Below are 18,584 nucleotides of genomic sequence, written 5' to 3' on the forward strand. Positions count from 1 at the left end.
AGATAACCTGAACTGATGATGATAAACAAAATGTGCTGAACCTCAGTCTACAGTCCCTCTCTCTTCAGTGAAAGACATTAAAATTTCTCCTCCTAAAGAATCATTTTTCTTCACCATACTAAAAAGCTATGTGCCATATGCCTGAATAGTGATCATAATAGTGATCATAATCCCCAGGTCCAGGAAAAATAGCTTCTATTAGCAGGAATACTGTTCCAGTCAAATGGTGCACTTTTAGGCCTTAAATGCTAAATTCCAACTATAGTGATGCCTTGATATTTGACAAGAACCTAATAATAAATATAATAGTAGATGGATTCCACATAAGTCCTGGATACTTTTCCAACTGAAAGATCTTTTACATTTTAAGACATTCATTATTGTAGCATAATGGCTTAAATATATCAACTTTAAGTCAATCTGACAATTAAAATATTCTCATTGTTTCTTGTGTATGACAGACAAATTTTCCTTAAAATTTCAGTTTAACTGCTTTTATTATGGCTCTGAAAAGCCATAACAAACCATGTCTCACTATTGTTTAAGATTAAATTTTTATCAGTATTTTTTTTTTGTTCTTCTGAGAATGCTTATTTTGTCCTTTTTTTTTTAACATTTTTATTGGAGTATAATTGCTTTACAATGGTGTGTTAGTTTCTGCTTTATAACAAAGTGAATCAGTTATACATATACATATGTCCCCATATCTCTTCCCTCTTGTGTCTCCCCCCCTCCCACCCTCCCTTCTAGCTGGTCACAAAGCACTGAGCTGATCTCCCTGTGCTATGCGACTGCTTCCCACTAGCTATCTATTTTACATTTGGTAGTGTATATATGTCCATATATACACTACCACTCTCTCACTTTGTCCCAGCTTACCCTTCCCCCTCCCCGTGTCCTCAAGTCCATTCTCTAGTAGGTCTGTGTCTTTATTCTCGTCTTGCCCCTAGGTTCTTCATGACCTTTTTTTTTTTTAGGTTCCATATATATGTGTTAGCATACGGTATTTGTTTTTCTCTTTCTGACTTACTTCACTCTGTATGACAGACTCTAGGTCCACCCACCTCACTACAAATAACTCAATTTCTTTCATTTTTATGGCTGAGTAATATTCCATTGTATATATGTGCCACGTCTTCTTTATCCATTCATCTGTCTATGGACACTTAGGTTGCTTCCATGTCCTGGCTATTGTAAATAGAGCTGCAATGAACATTGTGGTACATGTATCTTTTTGAATTATGGTTTTCTCAGGGTATATGCCCAGTAGTGGGATTGCTGGGTCATATGGTAGTTCTATTTTTAGTTTTTTAAGGAACCTCCATACTGTTCTCCATAGTGGCTGTATCAATTTACATTTATTTTTTAATAAAAAGTATAAAGCGTTCTTATGTTTTAATATTAAACTTTTCTCATTGGGATTTAATTTACATCGAGAAGGCATCAAATGTCATTCTCTCTCAGTTACATAATGGTTGGTACAGTACTAACGTCAATAATGGCCACTGACTTTTTATCCATTAAAGCTAAATACTTGTAAATTCTAAGATATTTTAAATAAAGATTTACGTATTTATCAGTAACTACTAGATTGTAAAAGAATGACTGGTCTTTGATAATCCCTAGCATCACTATAAAAAAAGAAAAAGCGTATCCTTCCAGCCTTTTGCAATTTTAAACACATGCCTCACTCAAGTTGGATTTTAATCCTACTTTACACTACTTTAATATCCCAAAGGATGAAATTCCTATTGCCATAAAAGGGAGACCCATGTCCATACTGTCAATAACAGTGGTAACACAAGAAGATAGTTCACCCTTGCTCTCCTAAAAAGGTGTTTAAGATGGTTTTCAGGGATGTTTGAAAGCTTTTGTATTTCTATTTTAAATACTTAACTAGATCTATTGTTAAACGTTATTAATGATTTGAATAAGTTATATAGATATGATTCACAGGGCTAGAAATTTCATTTTAGCTTCCATTTTTGATGTGGCACTCAGTTTGTTGAAAAAAAAAACCCTAATTGGTAATATTACAAATGAAATTGGCCAAAAATTTAAATTAGAAAAATAAATACTTAAAAAAAGTTGTGTATCTGACTCTGTGCCCTGTATAGCATATAGTGATGAGAGCAAATGAACTGTGTGTTATGAACACATAGAATATTCAGGGGTAGAAATTAACTTTCTTTCTGTCTCCAAGATTTAAAATTATAAGCAATAATTTTGGTGGCTTGCCAGAGGGTCAGTCACACTAGACGAGATTTAAAATTGTCAACAGTGAAAAATCATTACTGTAATTAAGCACATCTAATTTTAAAAATCAAATGATCACTATGTTTGAAAACATAGTTCCACATACTCATGACACTCTGGATTTATTACTGGAATATATTATAATTCCATAATTATACGCACAGCCTTTTTTTTTTTAAAGTTCATAATCAAACAGCTAACCATTTAATTTCAACCCCTGAGAGCAAGTGAAAAGGAAAGAGGTCAGGAGCAGAAAAGAAAAAGAGTAAGTAGTTTTAGGAAAACATTGGAGAAAAAAATTGGGGGATATGAAAGAGGTAAGATTTATGATTTACAGATACAATGTTTTCCACTTACTCTTCACCCCCTTTTTCCCCTTTCTCTCCTTTTTGTATTGTTCCTTGAGTTTGGTAATTACTCCCTGGTCCACATTCCAAGCTTCAGGCATGAGACACTGGTCTTCCTTTTCTAAACAGAGTGAAACAAATGAAACAGCCTTTTTCAATAAAATATTGAACAATATTCAATAAAATATTGAACAGTGAACAGTAAATTCACTGTTATGTCAATGGATGGACATAACAACCATTTTCTTCATAGTAGCACTAATTTTAAGGTCATTACTGATTCATTAGATAGATACATGTCACATAAAATATAATATCCAAGAAACAAGTGATCAATTCAATTTCCTAGGTAATAATATTAAATCTCTCTTGAAATAGACATAGAAAAAAAAAAAAAACCCTGCAAGATTTGAGCTACTTTTAGTATATTAAGCCCCAAAAGTCTATATTCAAGAACCCCTCATTTTCATCCCATTTTCTGAATTTGATTAGGATTGACTCACAAAAAAAACCATTTCTTATTAAGTTATGTAATGAAAGAAGATTATTAAGCATTTGTACAAAATAGTCTTCAATGATCTTTTCATTTCAAAAATTGTATATTTTTGGCATGTGTTTATCAGCAAATGATCATTTTTATTTTATAGGCTTTATAAACAGTACTTTGTAAACTTATTAATCAACCTGGCATTCAATATTTAAAACAACCTAAGTGACCTGTTAATTTAAAAATATTTAAATCAGGAAACTGAGCTTCTAGTAAAAAAGAAATTCAATCAGTAATTTTCACTATTTCAGGAGTAGAAAATTTAAAGAGTAAATATGTTATATATTTTATATTTACTATAAAATAATTCACTATATACATATAATGTTATATAAGTGTTAGCTTAGAACACTCACTTGAATTCAAGACTCATACATATACCCAATTGCTTACTCTATATTTCTATTAGGAAGTCAAAACTCAAACCAAACATACAAAACCAAACTCCCAATCTTCCCCATCCAATCTGTTCCATCTCCAGGGTTCCCCATCTTATTTGAAGGCAATTCCACACTTCCATTTGATCAGACCAAAAATCTCCCTTTCTTCCAAACCCCACATCAAATACTTCAGGAAATACCGTTTTCTCTACCTTTAAAACACATCCAGAATCTGACCACTTCTCAGCATATCCACTACTTCCCTAACCTCTGTCTCTTGCTAGAATTACTGCAAATGTTTTCCCACTCTCCCCTCCAAGTCTATTGCCAACACTGATTGCCCTGGGTAGTCTATTCTCAACACAGCAGCCAAAGTGATGCTTTAAAACAAAAGCTGGATCATGTCACCTTTCCAGCTCAAATCCTTCCCATGGTTCCCCATCTCACCAGTGGTCTACATAGCTCCACTTGATTTGGTCATTTCTTACTACATTCCCCTCAGAGTCACTCTGCTCCAGCCACTCTAGCTTCTTTGAATTCCTCAAGCATACCAGGGCTACGGCTATCTTAGGGCATTTGCTCTGGTTTTCTTCTTCCTGAACACTCCTTCCCTGGACACCATGTGGCTAACTCACTCATCAATGTTGTCTTTTGTTCAAATGTTACCCTCTCAATGGGCCTTACCGTGACCAATCTATTTCATATTGTAACCTGTCCCCCTCCACCCCACCCTGACCCCAGCACTCTCTATCCCACTTACTCTGTTCTACTTTTTTCTATTTCCCATAGCATTTATCATATTCTGACATACTATATCATTTATCATGTTTGTCCCTTACTGCTATATCCTGTTAGTAGAATGTAGGACCACAGGGGTAGGGACCTTCACCTAGAAGACTTGGCACATAGAAGGCACGTGATCAATATTTGTTCAGTGATTGGAATAAACCAAAATGAACCAGAATAAACAGAAATCTATTTTTAACAAGTTTCAATCCACAGTTTAAAAAACAGATAATTGGGTCTCTGAATACAAACTCAACATTTTTATTGAGTTTTAATAGGTTAAACATTTTTATAGATCTAACTAACAATGTATTCTACTAACAATAGTAGAAATAGTCTACTTTTTTCAGAAAGTCTAACAATCAAAAACGTTAATTTTCATCGATCACATCTTAATAATAAATTAAACTGAGTTGGCTCTTGGATCCTAGAATGTCTTCAGTTTTTTAAAGTAAAAATTTAGCTATATCATACTCTTAACTAGGTGTCATACTGATAACAACAGTAACGGAAGATCATAGGAAAACTGTGGTAAAATCTATTTACTTGTGAGAAACTAAGGAGATTCTTAACATAAGCAGAGTGACTCTTTTTTTAGGAGTATGGGGAACGGATAAAGGAAGCCCTTGAAGTGATTTAAATGCCCATTCAACTAAACAGGATTTGCAATCTAGTTTTGTTAATTGATTAAAAGTGAAATGACCTGAATTTGAATTATAAAGTCCTTAACACATACAAGGCCAAACTCCTGGCAAAGAAACCTTCAGTCACTCACACTCATAAATAGAAATGTCCAAGACACTACTAAAGAATGTCAGCTCAGATGTGGGAACAGTCACTCATTTTCACCAGTAAATTCATAGCAGGTTACAGACCTGTATCACATAATACTCTGGGCCATGACTCACACCTTAAAGCAAAGGAAGTTATGAAGGGACAATGCAGCTATCTTTGGAGAAAAATGAATCCCAATTACCCTTGCAATAAGATTGGCAATGAAAAGGCCAACTATTATTTATACAGATGTGTGACTCCTCAGAGAATGACCTCAATGTAGCACAGCTGATCTAACTATATTGGAAGAACTGTTGCCTAAAATATCTAAATAACTTGATACATAAGCTCAGTAAGGAATAAGACAGAAGAGACATTCGTTTCACTTTAACTTCCCCTGGTTTCCAAACTTTGTTCTGTTGGGGGAAAAAAAAAAGCCAGTCACTAAATAGCCATCATATTCTTCAATAACTAAGTAATTATCCCAAATAATTCTTCAAATATTTACCACCAAAAAGGAAAAGAAGTGGCATTATCGCTATCAGAGTCCCTGGAGGTAAAGCCTCAAGGAAAAATTAAGATAGTTACTGTTTCCCTAACCTTATCTGTCTTTAAAGTACATAGACTGTAAGCCAAGGGAATCCTGGAATTCTTCAACCTCAGGAGAAAATTTTCTCATTCTCAGTATCTACATGCCTTCTCTCTCTCTGTCTCTCTCCTTCTCTCTCACACACACACATACACACACCTGACAGAACTGATCACTTTTGAAGAATTTATCACAATCCTATCTTACTGATAGGACAATTCATTTCCAAAAGCCTAGAATGATCTGTGCTGTAGAAGTTTTCCCTAAAATACTTGTTTGAACTCTTATTAGATGTTTAAAATATTAAATTTGTTTAGAACCATTTGTGCAAAAAAATTCTATGCCTTGTACAAAATGACGAAACTTGACTAAAATGAATGAATAACTACAACTTTTTAACTTATACTTCTTTTTGCACAGAAAATGCCAAAGATGAGTTCTCTAAAATCCTCTACTACATTCTCATACTCAATTTCCACAAAATCTAGATTTGCAAGTTCTACTGTCTAGGCAGAAAACAGAAAACATTCTATATATGAATTCAAATTATTTTCATACTGTATTGCTTATGTTAAAAGATGAGGTAACTAGTTGTACAACCTTCTTTAAACACACACACACATACCCTGGAAAAAAGATGACAATAGAAAAAAGTCCACAGAATGTTCAACATTTCAACATTACAAGAGATTTAAAGTGTTCTTCAAGATGTTGCCCTCTTAGTAAAATATTAGTTTCGTTCATTTACATAACATATCTAGTTGGATCCAGTATGCTTCCTTACCCCAGTCTGTTCCATCGCCTGCACTTCTGGATTCATTGTCTCCTTCTTCTGATGTAACCAGAAAGTCAAACTCCTTTAGAGCTTCTTTTGTATCTCGATCTTCACTGCTATCAGGCAATACTTTTTTCCTAACAATCTAATGAAAAAAACATGCTCAATTAAAATATTAGGATATATTATGGGATTAATTTAAGTAAAGAAGACAATATCCTTTTACCACTGAATGAGAAAACCCAATTATTTTCTTCAGAAAATGCATCTTTGTTGTGTTAAATAACTGTAATACCTATACAATTCAGTAGAAAACACAGATGTCATTTTAAAAAGATATACACTATACATTTTAAAGTAGTAATTTAAACTTTGTTAAATGATGGCTTGTTTGTTTTAAATAAACAAATGGAATCATATATTGAAAACACTGGAATATAAGACATGCATTTAAATTACAGATAGATGAAAAATGTCCCTGACATACTGTATGAGAACCACAACCAAATCTTACATTTCTTGGATGCAGTCTGTGCAGCGAGCACATATTCTAATCTAACCAAAGAAAGAAACACTTCATAAGACATTGCAAGAGTTTTTCAGAATATAACCATGATAAATTTTAACTCTAGTACATCATTCCCTTACAAAAGCTAAAATCACAAAAGCTACAGACTCAGAAATGCATGCCACAAGATTGAGAAGGTATTCTGTGGGGCAGGGGGAACAATGCCCATTATTATTTCTACTGTCCCAACCTTGCATCAATTTCCTCTAATAATTGTCTATATATTCAAATTTTTCTTTAAATATTGATCTTTTAGAGACATAATCTAGATTTAATAGCAAATCTGACAAGGGCCATTATGTCTCATTTTTATACATTTAGAAATATCTCTGGAATCATAAGGTGAAGAGATCAAATATGAGAAAAGAGAAGGAGATGGGGAGGAGGAAAATGACCCAGAGTGTAATGCAAAGAAAAATCAAACTCCAATACAGGGCAAAGAGCAAGAAAGGACAATGAACATATGTAGCTTTTTGAAGAAAATGCCTGAAGAAAATAGACTTAACACAACCAACAGCTACTAAGAGCCTTATGTTTCTGTATTTTCTTAATTGAATCTATTGAACTATTTTTGATTAAAGAAATAAAATAACATTTTAAGAACCTGCTTGTTCTACTGAACATTTTAATAGCATAATTTTCAGCCATTCTCTCTCTATACAGCACTGCAATAAATCTTCTAAGTCCTGCTTATACATTGCTACATAGAGTTAGATTTTTAAAGTCTTTTGGCATGTAGCTATTATACTACAGCTGTGCAATAAATCTTCTAAGTCCTGCTTATACATTGCTACATAGAGTTAGATTTCTAAAGTCTTTTGGCATGTAGCTATTATACTGCAGCTGTGAAAATCAATGTAATATATAATAAAAATTAGCAAAACTATTATAAAGAAACCAATTATTTGTTTAGAAATATTTTTCTAAAGGAAAAACTAGAAAAATTTTTGGGTCCAATATTTAAATGGGGTTAAGTATGCTTATATTAGCTGTGCCTTCATTGCTTGGTCACAGAATTGCTATGATCTGCACTAATTGGAGGTCAAGATATTTATGAATTCGATTATTTAAAAAGAAACCAGTTTACAGTTAGGAATTTCTATTAAGACCACACTTGATAGTTATAATAAACAGCTTATAGATTTTTTAATATTTACACTGATATAATGACTAGCAAGAAAACTTAAAGCATCATAATTAGTTATTATTTAACCACTGAGCTATGAATAACATATTCTGATGAAAAATAATATCTCAGTGCAATCATCCCATAGAAATCACAAGTCAGCACAGAATTTCCAAATGATTAGGACAGAAAAAAGTTATCATACAAGTTTCGGCATTTTCTTTTACTACAGTATATTTAAACATGTGCTATAACTACTTGTTTGAATAATAAAAAGAGGGAGTAACTATGTGAAGTTCAAATAATATCCATGGCAGGGCTGTATTAGCACAGTACTACCAAACAGTGGCCCAGGGAAACATTAATCTGGAAGTAGTAAGTTGAGAGTCTCTGATGAAAGCAGAGGACATAAAGAGAACAGAGAAATTACACTTAGAAAGCACTTTATAGTTAAACATATCATTTTCATACATAGTGTTTCATTTATTCCTCACAAAATACTCTGGGGATAAGATGGGTACTTATTATAATCCCCATTTTACAAACTGAAAAACTAAGCCTGAAGGATTAAGAAGCACAGATAATTAGTGACAGAACTGGGACTTTAGCCCAAGGCTTTGACTCGTTCCAGTCTGCTTTATTTACACTACCTTACCTTCTCCTCCCTCTTCTTAAATAAACGTGAAGGAGGAAATGTGAACACTCTCCTAAACAAAGAGAAGCACGCCCTCATCTCTTACTTAAAAAAAGGAGAAGGAGAAAGAGAGAGAAGGAAGGAGAAGAGGGAATATGAAGAGAGAAAGAAAAGAGGGGAGAGGTTAAAAAGGGGAGAGGGTAGAAGGGGATAGAATAAAGAAGGGAAGAGAAGGGAGAATTTAGATACCTCTTATTCCAGGACTCTACCATGGAAACAATAAACTTACAAAAATCTAAACAAAATCACAGAATAACCCTAAACAAGTATGGAGAAATCTAATGGAAGAGTTCTGAAAACGTGTAGAACTTGCCTACCAAAGCAACCCTGACAAGAGAAACAAAAACCACACCGATTAGAGTTGACACCAGTCACCATCAGGCACCATAATGGGTCTGTCAGTTCTATTGTCTTATAGCACCAATAACAATGCATTGTTATAACACACATTTACCATGTTCACTAACCCTATAAAAATGTTGAAATGTTTAATGAATTAACAAAAAGCTAATGAATGAAGGCCTATAAGAAAAAGCTGCTATACTAAAAAGTCTTGAATTTGAAATCAATACAAAAACTTTTAGATTAAATTTCCCCAAACTTATGGGGAATTTAGATTAAATTTCCCCAAACTTTTTTTTTTTTAATGGAAAAAAAAAGTTAAGGGTTGAAGTTGAAGGGTATGGATTAAAGTATGCATAATGGTTCCTAAAAATATTTATATCTGAGTTATTCAACTCACCGTTGAAGTATCAATGATGCTTTTCTCTCTTCCATCAATGTCATCATCTTCATCTTCATCACTGAAATCTGCAGCTGCACTTTCAAGGAATTTAAAATTATCCAGCACGGAGGCAGAATCTGTTAACTCAGATTTTCTGGTTTAAAACATATACATCTTGCTCAGTTAATTTTTTAAACTCGACATAAGAATTAATCCATGATATACAGTACTAACTTCTGTTTATATTGTATTATGACACCCCCAAATCATATTATGATCTACGTTGATTCTTATCTATTACATTTCCATGGATTTTAACTGGAAAAGCAATATAGGAAGGAAGTGGCTACTCTTTTAAAAGTACTTTGCAATCATACCTACTACTTAGATTAATGGCAATCCAATATAAAGAACTCCCTCTCCTGATTCACTATTATGTTGATTTTTAAGCCAACCTTAATGCATTTCTTTTAAAAATATTTTTCTTATTATCTCTACGTCTGTTTTTTTCTATTTCTTTTCCTCTCTGCAACTCTTCCTCTGACACAGAAGTTTCCATAACTAAGAAAATAACTAGTAAATACATCATTTTTCTCTGATGCAATCTTGCATTTCTGAACAGCTAAAGAGTTGAAAAAAGCAAATGTGTACGTAAAGTTACTAAAAACAATATTTTAGTCAAATTAATATTACTACAAAACTTGATCCTGTTGGTTAAACCTTTTCGAAATGATTGACTTTTCAAATATGTAAGATTTTATTTTAGTTCCCTCTAAAGAATTTTAACAAAAAATTTCTTAATGGCCAGAACAGAATGATTTCTCTCATTAGGAAATGTTATAGATAAGAAGACATTTTCCTGAAAAAATTTAGCACAACTATGGGCAAAATTCTCAAAACAGATAAATCTTAAATTTCAAATCTGCTCAGAGCTACATTTTTGTTTTTTTCCAACCTACGCTCCATCCCTATAGAAGTCAGATTCAGAATAATACCTTTATCAGTTTCAAAAGAGAGGTCAAGGCCAAAACACAAGACAACTAGAGTGGTCTTTCCTGAGGGTCTTTATAATAATTTGAGCTAATTCATTAGGTAAAAATATAACCAGGATTAATGCCTACATTGTCTACTTCTACACAGAGAAACAATCTACATCTTACATTTATTAAAACAAGTTATATAGTCTTAACTATTAATGAATACATTTAAGAAGGCTCCAGTGACATTTGTTTATAAAAGTCATATTTTTAAACCTCTACCTAACCCCATAATTTTAGTTTATGTTCCAAATAATAGAAACTATGTTCTCACTAGAAAATGTATAGAGCTCAATTAAAACCATTCTTCCAGCCTAAACATGAGTTAAAATAAAGTAACATCATACTCAGACTTTCAAAGAATCTTTGGCTTTTTATTTAAGAATCATGTCAATTTGTTTCAATAAAGAAGAATCTCCTTATTTAACTGTCCACGTTCATTTTAAGCAGAATTACATATAATTGTATGATACATGATCCAAAAAGCAAAAAAAATTTCTGCTACTGAATTTTTCACTTATTCTATCAATTAAAATATATATACTTGAAATAGATACTTTTCAAGGGGAAGATGAGTTACAGCATTATTAGATACATGAAAATGGCTAAAAGGTTTACATCAAAAGAATTAAATATTTATATGATTTCTGGGTCACCAGGAATGAAATTTCACTCTTACAGATTTGAAGTGAATTTCCAAATAAGATCTTTTATGCAAGTTCTAATAGTGACTGAGCTTCAAGATATTAAAATCTATATTAAATCCATACATTGCAAGCAATTAAAAAATCTTAAATAAAAATATTCTTAAAGTAATCATAAATGATAACTCTAATCCCTATGGTGTTATCTTCTACCAAATAAAATTTTAATTTTTTTATTAAACTTTATCATTAAATTACTTCTGTAGCAGTATCTAAAAGTACAAGTATCACAAGTGTCACCCATAAGCCAAAAACATTAATAAGAACTAAAACTACAGCCAAACCACTTTCCAGACAAAATACTTACCCGATCATTGCTGTCTCTTTAACTTCAGCCTCTGTGCCATTTATAACTGAGTCCTGATTTTTGTCATCTTCCCTGTCAGTGACATCACTTGAAAAGCCCAACAAAGCTCGCACTCGTTTGGATTTCACATCTAGAATAGTATCTGTGTAACCCACCTCCTGTAGATACCTGTGTGTGAAGAGGATCTTTACAATTCAGTCATACTGGAATCAGTATTCTATTACTGAATATGTAAATAAAAGCATTTCTTTAAATTCATATGCCTGCATAAGTCTTAACACTACAGTACTATGCTAGTAAGACTTGCTAATAAATAATCTTCCAGCTGCAGATGGAGCTGTCTCTTGCAGTACCAGCCTCTATGGTCACTGAGAAAAATCAAAGAACTATACAATACACCATTCATTTATCATAAGAAGAAGCTATTCCTTAATATACCTAATAGCACATTCTTTCTTCTAGGCAGGGTTGGAGTAAACTCACTCTCAGATTCTACTGAAATACTATTTTATAATAGTAACTATAATAAACAATAGTCTTTTTACACTTCTGATATTAAACTATCATTGGATAAATTGAAATCTAGAGAGAAAGTTTCTAGCATATATCTCCATGACATACAAAGTTTCTAGCATATATGGTTTCCTCCATGACATAAAAAAGACAGTATATTCCAAAGAGTCACTTCCACAAAAGGGAAGCTTCTATCCTGACGACAACTCTAAAATAAAAATAGACCACAACTCAACTGTGGGATGTGAGATGAGTGGGTGCACAGGGGTGTGTGTGCTGCAGAGAGGCAGCAGCATAGAAAACAGAGAATAGGCTTTGTATGGAGAGTTACACCTGGGTTCACAGCCCATTTCTTCCACCTTCTTCCTGTGTAACATTAATTCTCCTGAACCTTAGTTTTCCTTCTCCTAAAAGAGACACACCTAGAACAGTGTCTGGCATATAGAAGGCACTCAGTATCTATTAACAACAAAGATGACCAAAAAAGATGAAAAGTGGTAGTGGCGAGAACATGAAAAAGGCAAATGCCACTAATAATGTCATTAATAAACATGATAGACAAATGTCTACCATTAACTTATAAGCATTAACTTAGAGGTAAGTATCAAGTCTATGAGATGAAAGAGAAAACAAAGATCAAAAAGATAACCAGTCTGATCTAAGATCACTTTATTTTAAGATCTGGTATTAAGAGTTATTATAGCTCAAAGAGATACCTCACAAAGACATGTGACCAAAATGGAATAAATGTATCCTATCAAGTCAAGGTACTCATTTTTCAATCCTATCCAGTACCTATAGAAAATTTTTGATTAAAATTTGGATAGTAAATTTCAAACGTTCCTGATTTTAATCAGTTGGTTCTTGCAAACAAACACAAAGGTATTATGCTTTTCTATTTTTAACAAATAATACTTGATACATAACTCACTTTGGCAACAAAATCACATTATATATAACTGTTTCCAAAACTGCTCATTCCATAGATAAGTTGGCTTTACTAAATAGTTACTTCCTTATTCATCAATAAAATGTCACCTTTGAGAGGCAGATTACGAGTCTTTCAAAAAATATTTCTTGAGGGCTTCCCTGGCGGCGCAGTGGTTGAGAATCTGCCTGCCAATGCAGGGGACACGGGTTCGAGCCCTGGTCTGGGAAGATCCCACATGCCACGGAGCAACTAGGCCCATGAGCCACAACTACTGAGTCTGCGCGTCTGGAGCCTGTGCTCCGCAACAAGAGAGGCCGCGATAGTGAGAGGCCCGTGCACCGCGATGAAGAGTGGCCCCCGCTTGCCGCAACTGGAGAAAGCCCTCGCACAGAAACGAAGACCCAACACAGTCAAAAATAAATTAATTAATTAAAAAAAATTTTTCTTGGATTGCTCACTATGATAACCACTTGTCATTAAAAAAAACCAAAAAAACAAAATAAGCACTTTAAGAATTTATTTATTTATAAAAGGAAAATGCATAAATCACATTTAAGACCAAAGTGAAAACCCATTTATTAAACAGTAATGAAGTCTCTGGAGACTGAATTCAGCTGGAGACGGAACTCACTGGAGACTGGAGCTCATGAGAGCCTTTGGGATGACTGTGGTTCAAGTTTACAAAATTTTATTATATGGTTCACCGCTGTACTTACTATGAGGAAAGTAGAGTAAAGTTGCAAAAAAAATCTAGTAACTTTGAAAAACTGAGACCGGAGGAGCGACTGGTTCAAGACGGCGGAGTAGAAGGACGTGCGCTCACTCCCTCTTGCAAGACCACCGGAATCCCAACTAACTGCTGAACAGTCATCAAGAGGAAGACACTGGAACTCACCAAAAAAGATACCCCACATCCAAAGACAAAGGAGAAGCCGCAGTGAGACAGCAGGAGGGGCGCAATCACAATAAAATCAAATCCCACAACCGCTGGGTGGATGACTCACAAACTGGAGAACAATTATACCACAGAAGTCCACCCACTGGAGTGAACGTTCTGAGCCCCACGTCAGGCTTCCCAACCTGGGGGTCCAGCAACAGGAGGAGGAATTCCCAGAGAATCAGACTTTAAAGGCTAGCGGGATTTGATTGCAGGACTTCGACAGGACTGGGGGAAACAGAGACTCCACTCTTGGAGGGCACACACAAAGTAGTGTGCATGTCAGTACCCAGGAGCAGTGACCCCACAGATGACGGAACCAGACCTGCCTGCTAGTGTTGGAGGGTCTGCTGCAGAGGCAGGGGGTGGCTGTGGCTCACCGTGGGGACAAGGACACTGGCAGCTAAAGATCTGGGAAGAACTCCTTGGCATGAGCCCTCCAGAGTCCACCTTTAGCCCCACCAAACAGCAGGTTTGGCAGGCTCCAGTGCTGCGTCACCTCAGGCCAAATAACCAACAGGGAGGGAATGCAGCCCCACCCAACAGCAAACAAGGAGGTTAAAGTTTTACTGAATTGTTCCCACCAGAGCAAACCCAGCTCTACCCACCACCAGTCCCTCCCATCAGGAAGCCTGCACAAGCCTCTTAGATAGCCTCATCCACCAGAGGGCAGACAGCAGAAGCAAGAAGAACCACAATCCTGCAGCCTGTGGAACGAAAACCACATTCACAGAAAGACAGACAAAATGAAAAGGCAGAGGGCTATGTACCCGATGAAGGAACAAGACAAAACCCCAGAAAAACAATTAAATGAAGTGGAGATAGGCAACCTTCCAGAAAAAGAATTCAGAATAATGATAGTGAAGATGATCCAGGACCTCAGAAAAAGAATGGAGGCAAAGACCAAGAAGATGCAAGAAATGTTTAACAAAGACCTACAAGAATTAAAGGACAAACACCTAGAAGAATTAAAGAACAAACAAACAGAGATGAACACTACAATAACTGAAATGAAAAACATAATAGAAGGAATCAATAGCAGAATAACTGAGGCAGAAGAACAGACAAGTGACCTGGAAGACAGAATGGTAGAATTCACTGCCGCAGAACAGAGTAAAGAAAAAGAATGAAAAGAAATGAAGACAGCCTAAGAGACCTCTGGGACAACATTAAATGCACCAACATTCGCATTATAAGGGCCCCAGAAGGAGAAGAGAGAGACAAAGGACTCAAGAAAATATTTGAAGACATTACAGTCAAAAACTTCCCTAATATGGGAAAGGAAATAGCCACCCAAGTCCAGGAAGTGCAGAGAGCCCCAGGCAGGATAAACCCAAGGAGAAACATGCCGAGACACATAGTAATCAAACTGACAAAAATTAAAGACAAAGAAAAATTGTTAAAAGCAACAAGAGAAAAATGACAAATAACATACAAGGGAACTCCCATAAGGTTAACAGCTGATTTCTCAGCAGAAACTCTACAGGCCAGAAGGGAGTGGCACGATATACTTAAAGTGATGAAAGGGAAGAACCTACAACCAAGATTACTCTACTCAGCAAGGATCTCATTCAGATTCAACGGAGAAATCAAAAGCTTTACAGACAAGCAAAAGCTAAGAGAATTCAGCCCCACCAAACCACCTCTACAACAAATGCTAAAGGAACTTCTCTAAGTGGGAAACACAAGAGAAGAAAAGGACCTACAAAAACAAACCCAAAACAATTAAGAAAATGGTAACAGGAACATACATATCGATAATTACCTTAAATATGAATGGATTAAATGCTCCAACCAAAAGACACAGGCTGGCTGAATGGATACAAAAACAAGACCCATATATATGCTGTCTACAAGAGACCCACTTCAGACCTAGGGACACATACAGACTGAAAGTGAAGGGATGGAAAACGATATTCCATGCAAATGGAAATCAAAAGAAAGCTGGAGTAGCAATACTCATATCAGATAAAATAGACTTTAAAATAAAGAATGTTACAAGAGACAAGGAAGGACACTACATAATGGTCAAGGGTTCAATCCAAGAAGAAGATATAACAATTATAAATATATATGCACCCAGCATAGGAGCACCTCAATACATAAGGCAAATCTAACTGCTATAAAAGAGGAAATCGACAGTAACACAATAATAGTGGGGGACTTTAACACCTCACTTACACCAATGGACAGATCATCCAGACAGAAAATTAATAAGGAAACACAAGCTTTAAGTGACACAATAGATCAGACAGATTTAATTGATATTTATAGGACATTCCATCCCAAAACAGCAGATTACACTTTCTTCTCAAGTGCACATGGAACATTCTCCAGGATAGATCACATCTTGGGTCACAAATCAAGCCTTGGTAAATTTAAGAAAATTGAAATCATATCAAGCATCTTCTCTGACCACAACGCTATGAGATTAGAAATAAGTTACAGGGAAAAAACGTAAAAAATACAAACACAGGGAGGTCAAACAATACGTTACTAAATAACCAAGAGATCACTGGATAAATCAAAGAGGAAATCAAAAAATACCTAGAGACAAATGACAATGAAAACACAATGATCCAAAAACCTATGGGATGCAGCAAAAGCAGTTCTAAGAGGGAAGTTAATAGCGATACAATCCTACTTCCAGAAACAAGAAAAATCTCAAATAAACAATCTAACCTTACACCTAAAGGAACTAGAGACAGAAGAACAAACAAAACCCAAAGTTAGTAGCAGGAAAGAGGTCATAAAGATCAGAGCGGAAATAAAGGAAATAGAAACAAAGAAAACAATAGCAAAGATCAATAAAACTAAAAGCTGGTTCTTTGAGAAGATAAACAAAATTGATAAACCTTTAGCCAGACTCATCAAGAAAAAGAGGGAGAGGACTCAAATCAATAAAATTAGAAATGAAAAAGGAGAAGTTACAATGGACACCGCAGAAATACGAAGCATCCTAAGAGACTACTACAAGCAACTCTATGCCAATAAAATGGACAACCTGCAAGAAATGGACAAATTCTTAGAAAGGTATAACCTTCCAAGACTGAACCAGGAAGAACTAGAAAATATGAACAGACCAATCAGAAGTAATCAAATTGAAACTGTGATTAAAAATCTTCCAACAAACAAAAGCCCAGGACCAGATGGCTTCACAGGTGAATTCTATCAAACATTTAGAGAAGAGCTAACACCCATCCTTCTCAAACTCTTCCAAAAAACTGCAGAGGAAGGAACACTCCCAAACACATTCTACAAGGCCATCATCACCCTGATACCAAAACCAGACAAACATACCACAAAAAAAGAAAATTACAAACCAGTATCACTGATGAATATAGAGGCAAAAATCCTCAACAAAATACTAGCAAACAGAATCCAACAACACATTAAAAGGATCATACACCATGATCAAGTGGGATTTATCCCAGGGATGCAAGGAGTCTTCAATATACGCAAATCAATCAATGTGATACACCATATTAACAAATTGAAGAATAAAAACCAGATGATTATCTCAATAGATGCAGAAAAAGCTTTTGACAAAATTCAACACCCATTTATGATAAAAATTCTCCAGAAAGTGGGCACAGAGGGAACCTACCTCAACATAATAAAGGTCATATATGACAAACCCACAGCAAACATCATTCGCAATGGTGAAAAACTGAAAGCATTTCCTCTAAGATCAGGAACAAGACAAGGATGTCCACTCTCGCCACTATTATTCAACATAGTCCTAACCACGGCAATCAGAGAAGAAAAAGAAATAAAAGGAATACAAATTGGAAAAGAAGAAGTAAAATTGTCACTGTTTGCAGATGACATGATACAATACATACAGAATCCTAAAGATGCCACCAGAAAACTACTAGAGCTAATCAATGAATTTGGTAAAGCTGCAGGATACAAAATTAATGCACAGAAATCTCCTGCATTCCTATACACTAACAACGAAAGACCAGAAAGAGAAATTAAGGAAACAATCTCATTCACCACCGCAACAAAAAGAATAAAATAACTAGGAATAAACCTACCTAAGGAGACAAAAGACCTGTATGCAGAAAACTATAAGACACTGATGAAAGAAATCAAAGATGACACAAACAGATGGAGAGATATACCATGTTCTTGGATTGGAAGAATCAATATTGTGAAAATGACTATACTACCCAAAGCAATCTACAGATTCAGTGCAATCCCTATCAAACTACCAATGGCATTTTTCACAGAACTAGAACAAAAATCTAAAATTTGTATGGAGACACAAAAGACCTCAAATAGCCAAAGCAATCTTGAGGGAAAAAAAACGGAGCTGGAGGAATCAGACTCCCTGACTTCAGACTATACTACAAAGCTACAGTAACCAAGAAAGTATGGTACTGGCACAAAAACAGAAATATAGATCAATGGAACAGGATAGAAAGCCCAGAGATAAACCCACACACCTATGGTCAACTAATCTATGACAAAGGAGGCAAGGATATACAATGGAGAAAAGACAGTCTCTTCAATAAGTGGTGTTGGGAAAACTGGACAGCTACATGTAAAAGAATGAAATTAGAACACTCCCTAACACCATACAC

The 18,584-nt window shown here is 34.9% G+C and overlaps 2 protein-coding genes across 3 annotated transcripts in view; one reads left to right on the top strand and one right to left on the bottom strand.

Moving 5' to 3' along the window:
* Positions 1 to 18,584, top strand: part of LOC137778181 (annexin A2-like) — a 368,470-nt gene that overhangs the window by 346,345 nt on the left and 3,541 nt on the right.
* STRN (striatin) overlaps positions 1 to 18,584 on the bottom strand; it is a 110,428-nt gene that overhangs the window by 35,010 nt on the left and 56,834 nt on the right. For both annotated transcript variants that reach the window (XM_068565197.1, XM_068565196.1), the window contains exons 5-8: positions 11,615 to 11,782; positions 9,585 to 9,720; positions 6,464 to 6,599; positions 2,614 to 2,724 (exon numbers count right to left, since the gene is read on the bottom strand). In XM_068565197.1, coding sequence (XP_068421298.1) covers positions 2,614 to 2,724; positions 6,464 to 6,599; positions 9,585 to 9,720; positions 11,615 to 11,782 — 551 coding nt within the window. The remainder of the gene's footprint in view (positions 1 to 2,613; positions 2,725 to 6,463; positions 6,600 to 9,584; positions 9,721 to 11,614; positions 11,783 to 18,584) is intronic.

Source organism: Eschrichtius robustus, chromosome 15 (genome assembly GCF_028021215.1).
Source record: "Eschrichtius robustus isolate mEscRob2 chromosome 15, mEscRob2.pri, whole genome shotgun sequence".
Classification (NCBI taxonomy): Eukaryota; Metazoa; Chordata; class Mammalia; order Artiodactyla; family Eschrichtiidae; genus Eschrichtius; species Eschrichtius robustus.